This window comes from Cucurbita pepo, chromosome 3, assembly GCF_057944985.1.
Source record: "Cucurbita pepo subsp. pepo isolate OVF chromosome 3, ASM5794498v1, whole genome shotgun sequence".
Classification (NCBI taxonomy): domain Eukaryota; kingdom Viridiplantae; phylum Streptophyta; class Magnoliopsida; order Cucurbitales; family Cucurbitaceae; genus Cucurbita; species Cucurbita pepo.
This window is the reverse complement of record NC_141800.1, coordinates 11,576,214-11,594,913: the sequence shown is the minus strand read 5'-3', so window position 1 is coordinate 11,594,913 and position 18,700 is coordinate 11,576,214. Positions and strand designations below refer to the sequence as shown.

Below are 18,700 nucleotides of genomic sequence, written 5' to 3'. Positions count from 1 at the left end.
CGAAATCAGTAGATAATAGAACAACTATCTATTTTTCTTATATAGAAAGGAGTAAATTTCATCTCATGATATTATGTTTCCAACTCCCTATTTGATCAATTCCCAAAACGGTAGACATATTGTATAAGGAGTCATTCTCACCCATGCAAATGAAAGGACAAATCCTCACAAACAGGAGTTCATAACTGATTCAGGATTAAAATCAAGTTGCATATAATCATCTCATGAAATACTAATCTTCTCAATTAATGGATTTATAAGGAGAGATTAAATATTTCTTAGTTCAGTTTTAGACAAATTTATTGTATATGATACCTTACTTACATGTCTCACATGAATGATTTAGATCGTAACAATTACAAAATAGGTTGTATCAATACTGTTGTCAGAATAAGACATCCAATTTTATCTATATATTAGACCTCTTTAGATTATTATTTCAACACGATTATCTTATGTATCTTATGTCAACTACATACAGTTTAAGATTACATTAATATCCATAAACTTTCCTACTATCAATAACAATTAAATTACAGATAAAATAATAAAATTATTGTTAGTTTATTTAGAATAGCACACATTTGGAGAAATTAAAATTTCCGCAAGTTTTTATTGTTATTATTATTATTATTATTATTATTATTATTATTATTATTATTTTATTATTATTATTATTATTATTATTATTATTATTTGTTGATATTAATTTTATAATACCAAAGGGCAAAGGCGCTGTTGTTCCCTCTCCGGTTCTCCGTTAGTCGGCTTAATTTGCAGTCTCGCAGACGCACAAAGTTGGTGACGAAAGCAATTTAGGGCACACGTAGTCCGAAGAAGAAGCTGTTGTCCATGGAGTTGGTAGCCGAGAAGAAGGATTTTGATTCTGCAAACGACAACAACAAGCTTAACTCTGCTCAAGCAGTTCTTGATTCTTCTTATCCTCCCTCAGTCGCTGCGGATGAAACTGGTAGTAATAACAATTCCAAAGAAGCTGAAGATTTGAGTGAACGCGTAGCTCGAGACCTCAAAGATGGCCTTCATCCCCTAAAGGTACTCTCTCCCTCTCTCTCGCTCGCACATACAAATATGCGCGTATAGTGTATGTGGATTTTGATCTGTTCGAAGAACTGGAATCGTACTCAGATGAATTTCTTCACTATTTTTTCGCTATTGATACTTTTTTTTTTCTTTTTTTTTTTTGTATTTTCCCGGTGGGGGACGGGTGTAGGCAAGACGTGTTGGGTGGATTGAAGGGTGCCTTTGATTACTTAAGTTTTGGTTATAATCAGGACGAGGAAATTAAAATTTCGTTGATTAAAGAAATGAAGAATATTCTTATGTCTGTTGCTTGTGTTCTACTTCATCGTGCTTCATTTTTAAGAGGGTTATCAATTTTCATTTTGATGAAAGGAACTTTTCACATGCGTCTGTGAAAATTGTACCAGAGTCGATCTCTTCATTACAACTTGATGCCTTTTGCGGAGTCTTGTTCATTTTAAGAGGATGGAGCACCTTGATGGTAGTAGTTAATTTCCCATGCGTGCATGTCTTATCATGACCACCTGGTAGCATGGACTCTGTCATTTGAGTCGAGTACCAGCGTCAAATTGAACACCCGTAATTGTGATTTTGAATGTCATTTATTTTATCATGGTCCAGACATTTGGTTCCCTCAGCATGGCAAGTAACAAATCAGGATATGTCATCGATCAAGCCTTCGTAGTCTTTAGTTCCCAAGCATTGCAGCCTTTAAGTAATCCATTCAGTAGGTTCAGAGATTGTTTTTACCAAAGGTGCTACCCATTCGAAAAAAATGCTCTTCAATTTTTTATATTTATTTGGTTTCATGTATCGACAATTCTGATGGGGAGTCTGACAAACCTGAGTGGTGTGGAATCTGGTTTACAACCATTGTGCAATCATTTAGATGATGTTAGTAAGGAATCTTATGCTGAAGCATTAGGCTTAACTTTTCAAGAGGAGTATTCTTCTAAAATTGATGTGGATACTAATTTTAATCAAGAAGTTCTTCCTCCTCTGCTCCAGTACTTAGCAACTTCTCAACTCTCATATAAGCTTGAGGTCTTCAGACTCAAAAAAATTATCTGATGAAGTTAAATGGTTATCAAGTACAAATTAGTTGGTTTTTACCTATTTACATCTTCAATAAAGTTTATATCCTGAATCACCAAGGGTCATGGTTCTTCCAAAAGATTAGCATTAAAAAGTTTCTGAGGAAGTTTCTTCGAAGGAGATAGGCTTCTCAAAGCAAGGTCAAATGATGGCTACTACAAAAGAAAAGGTAGCAGGGGTTAATTAATTTCAAAAGTTGGCTGGCGTCAATTGTGAGCTAAGTAGGAGTTGTTAGCTCTTAGTTGAATCGTCGTTTATAAGCTTAAGCAGGAGTTGTTAGCTTTTAGTTGATTAGATAATTTGTTGGTTTATGGGTTTGAATCAAAAGATGCTTCTACTAGCTCCTTGCATCATGGCATTTTGGGGTCATTTTCCCATGCGATGTTTGGAAGTAGATTGATTTTTTCAGTACATTGAAACGGGTTGTTAGTTTTTGGAGTGAGAGGTTTTAAGAAATGAGTCAATATTCTTTTTGCTCGTACTCTTCAACATTTTCATTCAAAACAGGAAGATGGTTTCATTGCTGAATTTTGTGGAGAGTATGGTTATCTTAATTCTTAAATTTTCTTTGGCTTGATCGTTTTTTTTTATTATTATTTTTTTTGGTTCTATGTTTAATTTGGTTTTTATTTTTGTTGTAACTTTGGTTCTTCTTTCATTTCCTTGTGGAGTATGTATCGTTTGAGCATTAGTCTCTTCTCATTTTATCATTGAAAATTTTTGGTCCAAAAAAAAAAAAAAAAAAGGTAAATTCTACTTTGAAGTGACCATTCTTTTGAGAAAGAATTTCCTTCAAAGTTAGTTACTTGTTTTGTTTCACATTTTGAGATATGAGATTAAGAGCTTGTTGTATCTACAATACATAATTTTAAGAGTTGATTGATTCTTGGTCATGGAAACTTGAAGCTTTTGTGTAGGTAACATTTTTTACATTATTTGGTCTGAAGATGAAGTTTCCTTTATTGAAGAAATGAAGCATAATCTGAGAATTTCTCTTTCATTCTACCTTTTACGTTGGTTTGTAAGTTATTTGGTAGATCATTTCAGTGACCTTTGCATTCCAAATTCTTAAAACAAGTTAGAGATGAATTTGGTACTGCGCGTCTAGAAAAGCAAAAGTCCTCTCCCGTATGGTTTATTGAGTGTGTTGTTTGGCCACCTTCAGGTGGAAGGAAGTTGTTTCATGTAAAAGTTTGTCTATTCCAAAAAGGATGGCTGATTATCTGGGAAATGTTAAAAGATTTCCTAGGGAAGTTTTTATTCGTCTAATGCTCTTTTCTGGCTGTGTCCGAGGAAAAACCAAGTAATAGCCGTTATGTATAGGTTGTGAAGAAGAAGATGGATATACATTCTTCACGGCTTACCTCAGAAAGATAAGAGTTTTTTTTTTTTTTTTTGAGTTTGAAAAGCTAAATATAGGATAAATATGAATTTTGTGATGTGCTGGTGGTCTCCAGACTGTTTGCTCACAATTATTGGAAAACGATCAAAGATGCTTCGGAAGAGTATTTCCAAGTCAAGTCCTGGTTCAATCCATTCCTGCCTGATAAGGATTTATTGAAGTTGGATGATAGTATTGACAAGTCGATGGAAAATGAAGATTGGTTAGTGGTTCCATTTATAACTCAAAAATTGGTCGAGAAAAAAACACTCATTTAGAATTTTTCAAAGGATATGGAGGTTGGATCTCTATAAAATATTTGTCTTTGACATATTGGGAGCTCAACACGTTTCAAGCAATTAGTGAATGTTTTGGTGGCCTTCGTAGTACTTCTTCTAGAACACTTAATATGCCTGATTGTTTTGAAACTTTTATTGAAGTCAAAAGGAACATTTGCAATTTTCTTCCAACAACCATTGAGATAATGGATAAGAAGAGTGGAAATACTTTTCTTAAATTTGGTGCACGACTTCACTAAATCCTCCATACTCCACCAAAGTTGATTTTTCTGTAAATGACTGTTCAAATTCTATAGATTTAAATAGACTTAGACAGGTACAGGAAGATGTAGTTATTTCGCACCGCAAGCTACAAATTTCTATTTTTCCAGTAGTTAATGCATTAAATGATCATAGCATGCACGGTCAGTCTCATCTGTCGGCCTCCCTTGATACTTTAAATGAATTTAATGCTGCCAGCATTGTGGTTTTGAAGGATTCAACTGGTTCTCTCTCATATCTCAATATACATTTATTTGTTGATGGGTATTATTCCAAAGGTTTGGATCCATAACATTCCTCAAATCATACTCCTTTCATCCCTCCTGAATTGTCAACATTAAATACTATGCTGGTTGAAAATTGAGCAATGGAAGAATCAGATTTAAATGTTACAAATTTTGCTTCAGAACTGATTAATATGGCCAGACCAATAGTTCCTCTTTCTCTCTTGATGAAGCTTGATCATTGAATGATACGATTTTAGTTGAGACTTGATTGATGTGGAGACAGTGACTAATTCCTCTTCCATAACAACAAACCTCAGAATTCATCATCAGCTATTCCCTACGCCTATTGAGGTTTAAATTCCTCAAAATATTCGACAAGTGCAAAGACGAATTAATGAAGTCTCTCCATTTCACTACACTCAGACGAAAGAGTCAGCTCCTCTTACTTTCCCTATTCTATAAAATTCGGCATTTAATGAAAGATGTTCTGAGGGAATCATGTTCTCGACTTCTAATAACAATGTCAAGTCAAGTCTATTCTTCAGAAAATGTGAATCAAATATCCTCCAAAACGAGCTCCCAACATCACTCTCAATAAGATTTCTCCCTTCCTGGTTCAAATGTTGTTTTAATTAAAGGTGTTTTTCCTCTTCCAATTGTGCAGTCATGTGCGTTCATCACCTTTGATTGATTCAAATGGGGAATTTGATGTTAGTTTATGTAGTGTGAGGACTATCTCTCAACTCTTGGAATCTCAGAATGTTGGGGCTAATAATGATTGTTTTTTTTTTTGGAGGACTCTTATGCAAAGACTTTTGGTCTTCTTTTTCCTGATAATGAGAATGAGCCTCCAGTAACAAATTCACCTGCTTGTGAAGCTCTTCTATCCAGTACTTTTCCTTCACCAGCCATCCCGAGTAAATTCTCTTCTTTCATTCATATCTGTAGTCTTTGAATTCGTAGTATCCCTCCAGTGTCTCCAATTGTTTTTTTAACATTTATTTGAGTTAATTATTGTGGTGCCAACAACGAAAGTTATCATGGAATACTAGAGGCTTTAGGGATCATTCTAGCTTTGAAGAAATTTATTCAGCTTCATTGCCCAGATTAAGTATTAATTCAGGAGACCAACATTGCAGTTTTTGGCTGAAAATTGATCAAATTCTTTAATTGATAGGCTTTCTGGTTCAAAAGAATGGGATCAATTGTTTGACCATTCAACGGCATTGAGATGAACTCATATTTTTTCTTGCCACTTTCCTATGGAAGCAAGATTTGTTTGGGAGCCTTCCTTTTTTGGATTTTGTAACTGTCGGTTGTAAATGTCAGATTGTGAGTTTACTTCAGCAATTATCCTTTGTGGTTCAATGGAAATTCTATCCTAGAACACATGGGGGTTGGGGGATTATCCGAAAATACTCTGTTTGAAGTAGTTTTTGCAGCATTGTTGTCCTGACTGGGCTTTTCCACAAGAGTTAAATGTTGATATTTTTAATTCAAAGCTCATTAAATTCATGTGGAGTTCCAAATCAGCATTTTATGTTCCGGTGTTTAATGCTTTGGTTGGACAAAAGGTGGTTGATATAACATTTAATTCAGTGTTCTCCAAAGGAGCTTTGGATGCTCCGGTTTATAATATCTTTGGTTAGTTATAGGCTGAAGTCAAATTTCAATTTAAGCGGCCTTCTAGTCAGGACGGTATACAGCTTATTTGCATGAAAAGCTTTTAAAAGATGTCTCGCTGGATGAGCTAGTGGCTGAAAAGCTTGTAATAATATATGAAGCATTTATAGTTTTATTATTCCCTGGGCTTACCTCTATTTTATTGTAATTGCCTCCAGGCTGTTTTCTTTTTCTTTCCATCTCTTAACTCGCTTTGGGAGTTTGTATCCCTTGAACATTTCCTTTTCATTATATCAAGTTGTTTCTTGTTAAAAAAAAAAAAGTTCTAAGAAATAAGCAAACAAACGACTGAAACAAAAAACTGTGTTCATCTCTTGAACCATTTTTACTTGCACAAATTACCTTCCTCGATTTGTGGGATGAGAAAACACAATGGAACCTCAATCAGTTCCAGCTCTTCAATAACTTTGTTGAAATTTATTAGAAGTCGAGAACATGATTCCTCGATCAGTCCGAGCTTTTCAATTATTATATGAATGACATATGTTGTTATTGGCAAATTTTCTTGTATTCTCTAATTTGGAGTCTGGAGTATCTAACTTTTAAATGATTGACGGGAAGTTATTTTATTTATTTATTTATTTTTCTTTTGAAAAAAGTTATCGAAAATGAAACATTCCTTGAAGGAAAAAAGAAAGAGAATTGATAAAGTTCACTAATCAAACCCAATGAAGTAGCGTGAGAAGACATGGAAAAATGATGTTTGAGAAGAAAGTTATATTGCTTGAAAGACTTATTGAGTATCTGTCCGAATCTTTTGTTCATTTTATTATTGATAAACACTGTCTTTATTGAGATATAATTTTCCTTCTAATATTTAAATGAGCTTAAAAGTGAATATTACAATGATAATACAAACGTGTTGATCTAAATTATTTATATTGTATAATTCACCAGTTGAAAATATTGAAATGTGTATAGTATTTAATGATAATTTTCAAAATATTATTTATTGGATGTGTCACTCTCATAGCATTTTTGTATAATGATGTTGTCTAAAGCATATGGAACACTTAGCCTCAGAGGCTCATTGGAATCTATGTGGTAAACCCCTCTAACGTAATGAAGGCATGACGAGTATTAGTAGGATACAAATTAAATATGTGAGGGTTTTAAGGGCTCAAAACAAGGTCTTGTTGGCTAAATGCCTTTTATGTTTCCCCTTTGAGTCTATACCTTTGGGTATAAGAATGAGCAAATACGGTCCTCACCCTTTTGTATGGATATCAGGTGGGGCTAAAGGCACTTCTAGAAATCCTTGGAAATATATTTTTAGTGAACTCCCTTTCTTTTCATGGGTTTTTTAGTGTTTCACCAAGTAATTGGAGTTTCTTTTTTTAAGGATAATTAGTTGGGGATAGACCCCTCTTCTCTATGTTCCCCACTTATGTCATTTGTTCTCTATGAAAAGTTGTTCAATGACAAACGTCCTTTCTCTTACGAGATCTCCCATTCTCTATTGTGGGAGTTCCATAGCTCGTTGTTTGAGATAGAAACAATAGATATATAGCTTTCTTATCTTTGATCGAGGAGTTTGTAATTAGGCATGGGAGAAGGGATATTCAGCTTTGGAGCCCAAATCTTTTTCAAGGTTTTACTTGTAGTTCTCTCTTTTGTGGTCTAGTGAATCTATTTCCTTCTATTGTGTTTGTCTGTATCTCTTTGTGGAAGGCGAAGTTAATTTTTTTTCTTTTTCTGAAAGGTCATCCACCGAAAAGTGAATACCTTTGATAAGCTATTGAGAAAGATGCCTAGTTTGGTAGGGTCGTTTTGATGCATTATTTGTAGAAGTGCGACAACGTACCTTGATTGTTTGTTACGGAGAGATGATCGAGAGTAAAGCAAGTTGGTGTGTGTGTGCAGTTTTGTGGAGCCTTTGGGAGGAAAGGAAGAATAGGACCTTGTTTGTTACGGAGAGATGATCGAGAGTAAAGCAAGTTGGTGTGTGTGTGCAGTTTTGTGGAGCCTTTGGGAGGAAAGGAAGAATAGGACCTTTAGAAGGGTTGATAGGAGCTTGAGTGTCGTTTGGTCCTTCAGAAGGTTCTATGTTTCTTTTTTGGGCTTCTGTGACGAAGGTTTTCTGTTAGATCTTATTTAACTTAATTGGAGTCCCGTTCTTTAGTTTGGCTCCCTTTTTGTGGGGCTTAGTTTTTGTGTGCCATTTTATTCTTTCATTTTTTTCTCAATGAGAGTTTGGTTCATATATACATATAATCCTTTCATCTTGTAATATTATCAAACAGAACAAGTTCGTTATAAAGCCTGAAGCATGCAAATCAAACATATTTTTCCTAGTTCTTGTCTATAAGTAGACAGAACCTTCAAAATCAAATTACACAGATATTGATAGATATTGATAGGAATGCTATTAGGTTAGAAGTGGGAATCTTTTTAGGCTAGTGAGGATATATTAGTAATTAGGTAAGGACTTTTTTTGGAAGATCTGTTTTAAATAGTGTGAGTGAGAAGAGGTTAGATAGGCAATTGTTTAGTGGCTGTGGACTTGAGTAAGAATACTTAAGAAAGAGGGTCCAAGTACCTCGAATTGGGAGTTGATTGTATTCCTTTATCTCATCTTTCAATACTATTTAAGCTATTTGGGTTCTATCATATTGTTATTCTAATAAAGAAGACAGTGTTCCAAAACTAATAACTAAAATTAATCAAAGGTTCTCTAAATCCTACCCGGAGGAAGGAGAAAACAAAAATCAAGAGTGAGCACTAGGAACACAAGGAATTGAACAAAAGTAATTGATTATCCAAGGAATTGCAACAATACATGTAGGGGGCAGAAAATTGAAGGGGATAAGAGAAGACTGAACCGAGGGGGAAGGACATAGCAAGACGGGATGAGAGTAAGTGATGAAAAAAGAATAAATGATAGCTAGGAGTATGTAGAAATTGTGGAGAAAGCTACAAGACGAGATTCTTTCAAGTTAGTTAAAATTGCAAATATATTTGGGGGCAGAGAGACTAAAGATTATTGAGTTTCAAAGTTGGCAGACCAAACGTGCATCAAAGATCTTCTATTGCAGTCCAACCAACTTATTACCAAGACATCGCAAGCGGTGGGGCTTAATGTATCTTAATCTGTAGTTGGCAGCATCAGATGTACTAGATTTATAGACTTGGCTCATTTTTGTAGTTGTAATATTGACCAACGGCCAATGCTTTACCTTGATCATCCCCTTCATAGAAATTGAAAAAGTAACATCTAGATGCCTATGGTTTTTTCCAATAAAATACAAGGAAAACTATAAGGCTAGAAGTGAAACATTCTTTCTTAAGGTGGTAAATTTACCTTGGAAATACAATATTGATTCTAAAGGTGACAGATTAACCTTGTTGAGAGCATCTCTCTCTTTCTCTCACTTTCCAACTTATTACCTTTCCACCTTCTGAACGCATAGTAAAGTTGCTACCACAATCGAAAATGTCATGAAAGATCTCCATTGGGATGGACACTCTGTTGAGAAGTTTATTTGGTTGGTTAGTACAAGGTTAACTTGGTTGAGGAAATTGGCGAGGAACTTTCTCCTCACCAAAAGGCTATTGAGATTTGCCTTCAAGAAACATGCTTTTTGGAGGAAATTTGCACCTATATATTATATCCAAAGTATATTGGTGGTCAGTCTTGCTGGCTACCAAATCTTCCAAAGGTCCTTAGAAAGATGTTATCAAGCTGAAAGGCCTTCTGTTCTCGAGGGGTGGAGTTGACAATGGCACAACACAAAATTCAGGGAGGACCTCCAAAACAGACCATTTCAAATTTACAATTCCACGAACTCTTGAAAGTTTAAATTCAGAAAAAAATCTGAATAATATGGAAACTCGCAAATGGAAGTTGTATGCTGATATCCCTGCTAATTTCATTTTCAACCCAATAGAAGAGAATGGAGTCTGACTTGTGATTTCTTGGGATCTTTTAGTTACAAGTCTTTCCTTAAAGATATTTCAAAGGATGCTCAACTTCTTTACCCCAAGCTATCCTATTAAAGTTTAAACCTTCATTTGGGAGTTTCCTAGATTTTGGGTTTCCACTGTTTTCGACCTACTCGCAGTTTCTCAAACCTGTATTGTAATTTTATTATTTCTTTAGTTAGCACCTATTGGAGTGCTTTCTGATTAGCTTCTTTTCATCGTAGCATGGAAAAAATTCTCTCATGGTTTATTAAGGTCTGTAGTGAGTGTTAGGCATTTTTGTTTGTTTTCTGTACACTGATGATAGGAGACTGACCTGTTCATACCCTATTGAGCCATATTGGTGTTCTCGTTTCTTTACATTTCTGAGATGAACTCAACTTTGGTTTGTATGCTTCAGATTTCCCTTGTGTTTTTTCTCCTTTCTTTTGTGTGTTTTGGTTGTTTTAGACCTTTTCACGTCACTTTCACGTTACCACCTTTTCTTTTATGTGGCTAGTGGCTTATAGAAAGGTCCATGTATTTTTTTTTTCTTGTGTGCAATGACCCGTTTTGGATTTTTCCTGCATCTAGCACAAGTTTGCATTTTGGTACACTCGTCGAACACCTGGAGTTCGGACTCAAACATCATATGAGGACAACATAAAAAAGATTGTGGACTTTAGCTCGGTACGACTTGTCAACATTGATTTTCTGAAACACTATCTTGTACTGTGGTTATTTTATGTCGGTCTTTACAATTATTTGTTTTTCTATTGATTGAACTTTGTTTTTCTATTGGTTAAACTTTGTTTTCCTCATGCATGTAGGTTGAAGGTTTTTGGGTAAGCTATTGCCATTTGGCTCGTCCTTCTTCATTGCCAAGCCCAACAGATCTGCATCTCTTTAAGGAAGGAATCCGTCCACTCTGGGAGGTAATATGTTGACGAATGTTGCATTCATGTGTTCCCCTATGCTTACTAGGGAGTGAACTTCCTGTTCCTTTTTGTAACATAAGATATTGGATGGTTTTCTATTTCTTTGCTCAATGGGGAGTCTAATTCCTGTTTGTATGCAAATGCAATAATCTTTCAGGATTCAGCCAACTGCAATGGTGGAAAGTGGATAATACGATTTAAGAAAGTTGTATCTGGTCGATTTTGGGAAGATTTGGTAAGTGATAACAAAGATGACATCGTTATTGATCAATATGCATTACTTGTCAAATCTTAAGATATTTATTGTTCCCTTTGGTTTCTTAATTTCTGATTAACTGTTCTCAACTTGATTGTTGAAATCTAAAGTTGCCTGAAAATACTTTTGGATAATTATTCGATATATTCATTTTCTTAGATAATAATAATAATAAAGGTAGTAGTCGATTCCTGCTCCTGCTCCCGCACCAACCCCAGGAAAAAAGACAACTCCCCTAAAGCCATAAAAGAAGTATCAGTTCTAGTGGGGTGGTCGTACTATTCAGTCTGCATTGGGGTTCATGCATATTGGTGGTGGAATTTACGTTCCCTTTTTAGCTGTAAAAGTTCTGTGTATTGTGCCTTTCGTTTGCTGATCCGTTGTAATTCCGCTGAATATTCAGTCATTTAGGTTTTTACATCTCAGGGCTGTAATTTTTTTACCTTGTTATCTGCATCAAAGGCTATCTCTTTGGCTTGAGAAGTGAGAAGATTCTTTATCATGCCTTTGATTGTTCCTTTGTGCACGCTTTTATTTGAGTTAGACATGCATTTGGTTGTGAATTTAATACGAGTTTTCAGGTACGCTAATTCCATGGATGAATGAAAGCTTCTGTTGTATGCTTCTGCAGGTTCTCGCATTAGTGGGGGACCAGCTTGATTTCGGTGATAACATATGTGGTGCCGTGCTTAGCATTCGTTTCAATGAGGATATTTTGAGTGTCTGGAACCGCAATGCATCTGATCATCAGGTCTGTAACATGATCTTTTACTTCTACCCCATCACCCATAAGTGCAATACAAGATCATGAGTTTTAACTTATTTGTATGTCCTTGTACCTACCAGGCAGTGATGGGTCTGCGAGATTCGATCAAACGACACTTAAAGCTCCCACATGGGTATGTTATGGAATACAAACCCCACGATGCATCTCTGCGTGATAACTCATCATACAGAAACACATGGTTGCGAGGGTGAGGACGGTTGTACCTCGTCAGCTGCTATGGCTATGACCATTAAGACACAAGGCTGAATGATGTTTGCATGGTCTGCCCCTGGCCCTTATTGCTTTTGTCCCTTGTTTGGATGATAAGCAATTGATTGATTCACCTGACACTTTTATTGAGGACATTGAAGCTTTTCTTTATTGTTTGTTCAAAAAAGGAGAATAGGCTCTACTACTATGTAATGTAAATATGTGGACAATTTGTAACTGTAGACTTCTCTGAACAGGAAACCTTGGAAAAACACCTACACAAGACAACTTCTGTTTACTTGTTATAACTTAACATTGTTTTGTTCATTTTGTTAGGACAAAACTTGGCTCCACACTTTGATTTTAACTCCTTAAGAATCATTTTCTGGCAGCAGGTGTAGGTGTTTTGAGCCTCATAGGTTTACAGGTTGAGTAAGAATCTATTTGGATTGATTTTTTTAAGGGTTGAAAAGCGTTTTTAAGCACTTGAACGATTTAAATAGGTCCTTTGATAGGAATAGGCTTCTAACTTTTTGTATCTTGTCACTGTCATAGGGTGACCCATCTTAAACTATTTGGAGTTTCTTCCGGTAGGGATGGATAAGTTCATTTGATCTAGATTAGAAACAAAAACTAATATGAAATTGATATTTTTAAGTTCATACCAATCAAATAATAAACTCAAAGTGATGTATTCGGTTCTTGTTTAAATGGTTGATCGAACTTTGGTAAATTCGGTAAGAAATATTGTTTGGTGCATAGAACTGATAGTTACAGTATCAAATATAATTTTGAGTTTCTTCGTCGTGTAGGGATGGATAAGTTCATTTGATCTAGATTAGAAGAAATACACCTATCAGTCAAAAGTAGAAAAAAAAAATATGAAATTGATATTTTTAAGTTCGAACCAATCAAATCGACGAAGTAAACAATACATTTGATGATGTATTACGTTGTTGTTTAAAGGGTCGATCGAACTTTACTCTTATGAACGAACTGTGTAAGGAATATTGTTTGGAGCATAAAAGTGATAGGTTACAGCATCAGATATTTTGTCTTTGTGGAAGAGTGTTGGGGGAGTGTATAGGACAAACACAGGCTGGCTAACATCATCTTCTTTTGTCTTTGACAACTCATCAATGAATCTTTCAACCTCCCCACCCTTTCATCACACTCATATTCCCTTTCTCTCTTTAATTCCAACTTCATATAACCCATATGCATACACCCACCACCCCCATATTCTCATTAAATCAATACCCAACTTTTATCCACCCGAATCCCCTCAAATTACAACCCTTCTCTCCTCAAATTAGTCGAGAATATATAGACGTTGAACATAGTTAACATAAAATAAAATAAAATAAAATATCTTCCAGTGTTGTTCTCAAATAAACGGAGTATCAAGCTACAGAAAGTAACATGTAGAGGATAACAATAAGATGCAATTACGAGCATAACTCAATTGATATAATATATGTACTTTCAATTCTCAGATCTTGAAATATCAATTTAATCTCTAATAATAATTGAAGTTTTGGTATGGTCAACGCCCATTCACAAATAATAATTGTGATATTAATAAATAAAAAAATCGTTCTCAAGTAAAATAAAATATATGTTGAATATAGTTAAAATAAAATAAAATAAAAATCTTCCAATATTGTTCTCAAGTAAACAAAGTATCAGAAAGTAACGTGTAGAGAATAAAAGTAAGATGCCAATACGAGTATAACTCAATTGACCTAAAAATAACTTCAAATTTTAAAATATTAATTTAAGGGAGTTTAATAAATAAATAAATAAAGGTTTTTGATAGGGTGAAGGCCCACTCGCAAAGAGCGCGTGGAGGAGGAGGAAGAAGGAAGAGTGGAAGAAGAGAAAAAGGAAGGAGAGTTGGATGAAAATGGCGGGACCCCGAATTGCCTCATCCCCTCACCCAAAACCGACCCTTTCTTCAACTTATAAGCTATAAACAAAGCAATAGAGACAATAAAGGCTTCGATTCATCCATCGCTCTAACCTCTTTCTCTTCCGTTTCCCTTTGCCCCCAATAATTGATTGATATTTGTTCAATCAATTATCTCTGTTCCCCTCTGCGTCTCCGCGATCACATTCTGCGGCATCTTCCCCTCTTCTCCCATTTCTCTCTCTGTTTTCTCTCGATCCTCCGCCCCCTTTTTTTCGAGAGACCGGATTCGGATTCGGGATGAGGGAAATCATCAGCCTTCACATTGGTCAAGCTGGAATTCAGGTCGGCAATTCTTGCTGGGAGCTTTACTGTCTCGAACATGGCATCCAGCCTGATGGGTTGATGCCCAGGTTTGTATCTCTTTTTTCTTCGATTACTCACTTGATTTCTTGATTTGGGTTTGATTTTGATTGTCAATCGTATCAACCATGCGTCAGTTTTGATTCTCGATTTGTTTTTGGCTGGATAGATTCAATTTCCCCTGTATTGATTCTGTATGGTGAGTGGGAGTGGGGCTGGATCGAATTTGTGCGACTCGCTGTTTTGCAATTGTGGGTTTCGTTCACATCTTTGAATTTAGGGTTCTTTTTCCCGATCTCTCGATGCATCGAGTCCCATTATGAGATCAATCGAGAAATCTGGACATGGGTTTGAATATTCATTTTGATTGGGTTTACTTTGGATCTTAACAACTCTGTGCTCGTAGGAATTGAAAATTCGCATCGAGCTAACCCAATTGATTTAGCAATCCTTTTCTTCAGGAATTTCAAATCTAATCACCAATCTTTTGGGGCTTCTTACGTTGAGATTGTCTTAGATGATGTTACTGTTAAGATGGGGGAGTAGATGCCCTCGATCCAGCTCGTATTCAAGAAAATAAATTTGTTTGGATCTGTTGTTTATGTAGTGTCATCGTTGATTTATATTCCCTTTGAAGCTCTTAGCTCTTATTCTAATTATGTTGTATTACCTGTGTATGCTGCAGTGACACCTCCGTAGGTGTTGCACATGATGCCTTCAACACGTTTTTCAGCGAGACTGGTTCAGGCAAGCATGTTCCAAGAGCTATATTTGTGGATCTTGAACCAACTGTTATCGATGAAGTAAGGACTGGGACATACCGACAGCTTTTCCATCCGGAACAGCTCATATCTGGTAAAGAAGATGCTGCAAATAATTTTGCTAGAGGACATTATACTGGTGCGTCCATTTCTTTTCCTTCAAGCTCTTTTAGAGTTTCCCTTTTTACTGTGCTCTCTCGTTACTAACCTCACTTTATTGCATCGTTCTCCAGTGGGTAGGGAAATAGTTGATATATGCCTCGACCGAGTGCGAAAGCTAGCCGACAATTGCACTGGTTTGCAGGGGTTCTTAGTGTTTAATGCTGTTGGTGGTGGCACTGGATCTGGGCTGGGGTCGTTACTTTTGGAACGCTTGTCTGTGGATTATGGAAAGAAGTCGAAGCTTGGATTCTCCATATATCCTTCTCCACAGGTAACACACAAATCTGTTTGTGCTTAGAAATAGTGAGCTGATGATTTTGATGTGCATACCTTTAAACCATTCGTATGAAGATTGAAGTCGAATGCTACGATCTTCGTGTGTAGGTATCTACTGCAGTGGTAGAACCCTACAACAGTGTGCTTTCAACTCATTCTCTACTAGAACATACCGATGTCGCTGTGCTTCTGGACAACGAAGCCATTTACGATATCTGCAGGAAATCATTGGATATCGAAAGACCAACTTACACCAACCTGAACCGCTTGATATCTCAAGTTATCTCTTCTTTAACCACTTCCTTGAGGTTTGATGGTGCTATCAACGTGGATATAACTGAGTTTCAAACTAACCTTGTACCTTATCCGCGTATACATTTCATGCTCTCTTCTTATGCTCCTGTGATCTCGTCTGCGAAAGCATACCATGAACAGCTATCCGTCCCCGAAATCACTAATGCTGTATTTGATCCCTCGAGCATGATGGTCAAATGTGACCCACGACATGGAAAGTACATGGCGTGCTGTTTGATGTATAGAGGAGATGTTGTACCCAAGGATGTGAATGCTGCTGTTGCTACCATCAAAACGAAGCGAACGGTTCAATTTGTGGACTGGTGAGTTAACTGCTCTGTATTCTTAGATTATGAAGCCATTGATATTTTCTCTTTGAATGATCCATATAATATTGTTGAAGTTGTATAAATGTATGGATAATCTCTGCATAATGGTTTAGCATAAATGTTATGGTTTGAATTAAACTTGTGCCATGGGAATTTTTCAGGTGTCCTACTGGCTTCAAATGTGGTATCAACTATCAACCCCCAAGTGTCGTTCCTGGGGGCGATCTCGCCAAGGTGCAGCGAGCTGTCTGTATGATAAGCAACAGCACAGCAGTGGCCGAAGTCTTTTCGAGAATCGACCACAAATTTGATCTGATGTATGCTAAGCGAGCATTCGTGCATTGGTACGTGGGTGAGGGCATGGAGGAAGGTGAGTTCTCTGAAGCCCGTGAGGATCTTGCTGCTCTAGAAAAGGACTACGAGGAAGTCGGGGCGGAAGATGTCGATGAAGAGGAGGAAGGGGAAGATTACTAATCCCGTGAATAATACCCATGTATCTTTATTCGTCGTTTTTGTGTCCGTTTCGTATCGAGTCAAGTTGTGCAGTTGTGATTGTTAAGGTGTGGTTTTTGTGTTTTGTATGATTCTGGATGTCATTCTATTGATTTCTCTGAATTCAGTGTTTAGAACTACTTGCAATTCTTATCATGAGGAGCTGAGGTTTCTGTAAAGATTCCAACCCTATGCTTGGAATGAATTCAAATTCTCCCAACAAATTGGTAATTAAGTCTATAAGAACAAGTTCATCAAAACTTCATATTGAATTCATTTTATGAAAGTTGTATTATCATTCATCATCTTTCTAAAATTTCTAAAAGAACAAGAGCAAACCCTAAAGCCAAAGAATGAGTCTTGGGGTGTTATCGGCCATCACAACTCGCTCGATCATGCCATCGAGAATGGACCCACGTGTCGCTCATCTCATTGGGACATCCCAAACATCCATCCATCAGGTTCTATCGAGGCATTGGCCCTTCCGTGCTCGTGCTATGTCATTTACGTATACCGTACCAGATAGCAGGTGTATGTAACAACCTCTGACACGCAGGCTGGGGCGCAATACCGGCACACCCGTGTCGCTCGGTGCTGTCCTTGAAAAACCCTTTTCAAAGGAAGTCGCTCGAAACACTCATCTCGGCACACTCGCCCTCGCTGTGACACACGTATGTGCCACCGGGTAGCTCTCTTTGGGTAGCTCGCTTAGGCCACGGGGCCAGAGGTGGTGGAGAGCTGATACCATGGTACCCCTATACATGTTGAGCCATTTTTAATCCATCAGGCATAGACATGATTTTGGTAAACGGTCATATGGTGCCATGGAGCGCCCATTCGGTGTCCGATTGACACCAAATTTGGTGAGCATTCATATTTCGTATGGACGGACTTAACTTCAGAACCGTATGCCCGAATTCCTTCCAGAATCCCAAATTTGGGGTTAAGGCCCGAAACTCTACCCGACCCTTCAACAAGCTTATCTTTGCCTCTCTTGTCTATCCGACATCTCTATCTTGCTTGTGTCTCGACTTGTCTTCAATACCCACTTTGTGTGGTGTGCTAGATGATGCATTGTCCTCGTCAGTCGCATCATGACACTCATCTAGGCCATCGTGTGACCGGATGTACGCCACTTGAGTGTCGCTGCTTCTGTTGTCACAACATGAGGATCACACCTACTTTCTTCATAGTTAGATTGTGACACCTATGCTACCCATAGAAAAAAAAAATTCTATGAGTTTTCTTTCATTTTGATGTGATTGGCGAATTCGCGGATTCCAAAATCGAAGAAATCTAACTTTGAGGGTACATACTTCCCCCTACAAGTGAAATATACATGTTTAGGGTTCAAAAACTAAGATTTGTAGAAATAACCTAGACAAAATTCGGAGCAAACTCCCCAAGCACTTCAAGATTGAATATTCATTTAGTTCTCTCTTGTCGTGACCTCATTTCTCAAGTGGCATCTAGTTAAGAACTTGCTTGAAATATATAAAGAGGAAAGAGGTAAAAATTTTAACATTTAAAACAACCAATATAAGGTTCAAACAATTGTTCGGCTGTAGCATAGGTCGTAGAAAGGTTTTGAACTCTTTGTTCGTAGAGCTTGGTCTTCACCCATGATTTCAGCCCCTCGACAAACAGAAGACCTTGACTTTCTCGAACATATCTCAAATCTCCAACATAATCTCAAAAAATTGCTTAATGTAGTCTTAGATATTTCCATTATTCCTCAGCTCCCTGGAGTTGGTACATCGACCATCTTGAATGTCCATATACTTGGATCTCCACCACACTTTGCATCATCGACTAGATTATTGTTGCCAACATAACCTTTGTTCTCTTCTACCACGGTAGTCGTTGCTCGAAAATACTATTCAAGATCAAAGATAAAGTTCATCAGAGCCTTAGCATCTCAAGCTCCAGAAAAGGGTTTAGGCTTGAGGACACTCACCTTGTTATATTGGACCACACCCTCACTTGGAGATTCTAAATGTCTCATTCCTTAAAAAACTTTACTTAAGTAGAGCAACTAATCTTCGATCTCTACTAAT

At 36.8% G+C, this 18,700-nt stretch overlaps 2 protein-coding genes across 2 annotated transcripts; both read left to right on the top strand.

Annotated features, from left to right (window-relative positions):
* Window positions 1-733: 733 nt before the first annotated feature.
* NCBP (Putative cap-binding protein) lies at window positions 734-12,384 on the top strand. Its single transcript, XM_023670280.2, has 6 exons — window positions 734-1,053; window positions 10,482-10,577; window positions 10,718-10,822; window positions 10,983-11,060; window positions 11,713-11,832; window positions 11,928-12,384. Exons 1-6 carry the CDS (start codon window positions 853-855, stop codon window positions 12,057-12,059), a joined length of 732 nt encoding a protein of 243 aa, XP_023526048.2. The 5' UTR covers window positions 734-852; the 3' UTR covers window positions 12,060-12,384.
* A 1,602-nt stretch (window positions 12,385-13,986) lies between these two features.
* Window positions 13,987-16,822, top strand: LOC111789643 (tubulin alpha-5 chain). Its single transcript, XM_023670279.2, has 5 exons — window positions 13,987-14,379; window positions 15,015-15,229; window positions 15,324-15,523; window positions 15,637-16,145; window positions 16,313-16,822. The coding sequence occupies exons 1-5, from the start codon at window positions 14,267-14,269 to the stop codon at window positions 16,623-16,625; spliced, it is 1,350 nt and encodes a 449-aa protein (XP_023526047.1). The 5' UTR covers window positions 13,987-14,266; the 3' UTR covers window positions 16,626-16,822.
* The last annotated feature ends 1,878 nt before the right edge of the window (window positions 16,823-18,700 follow it).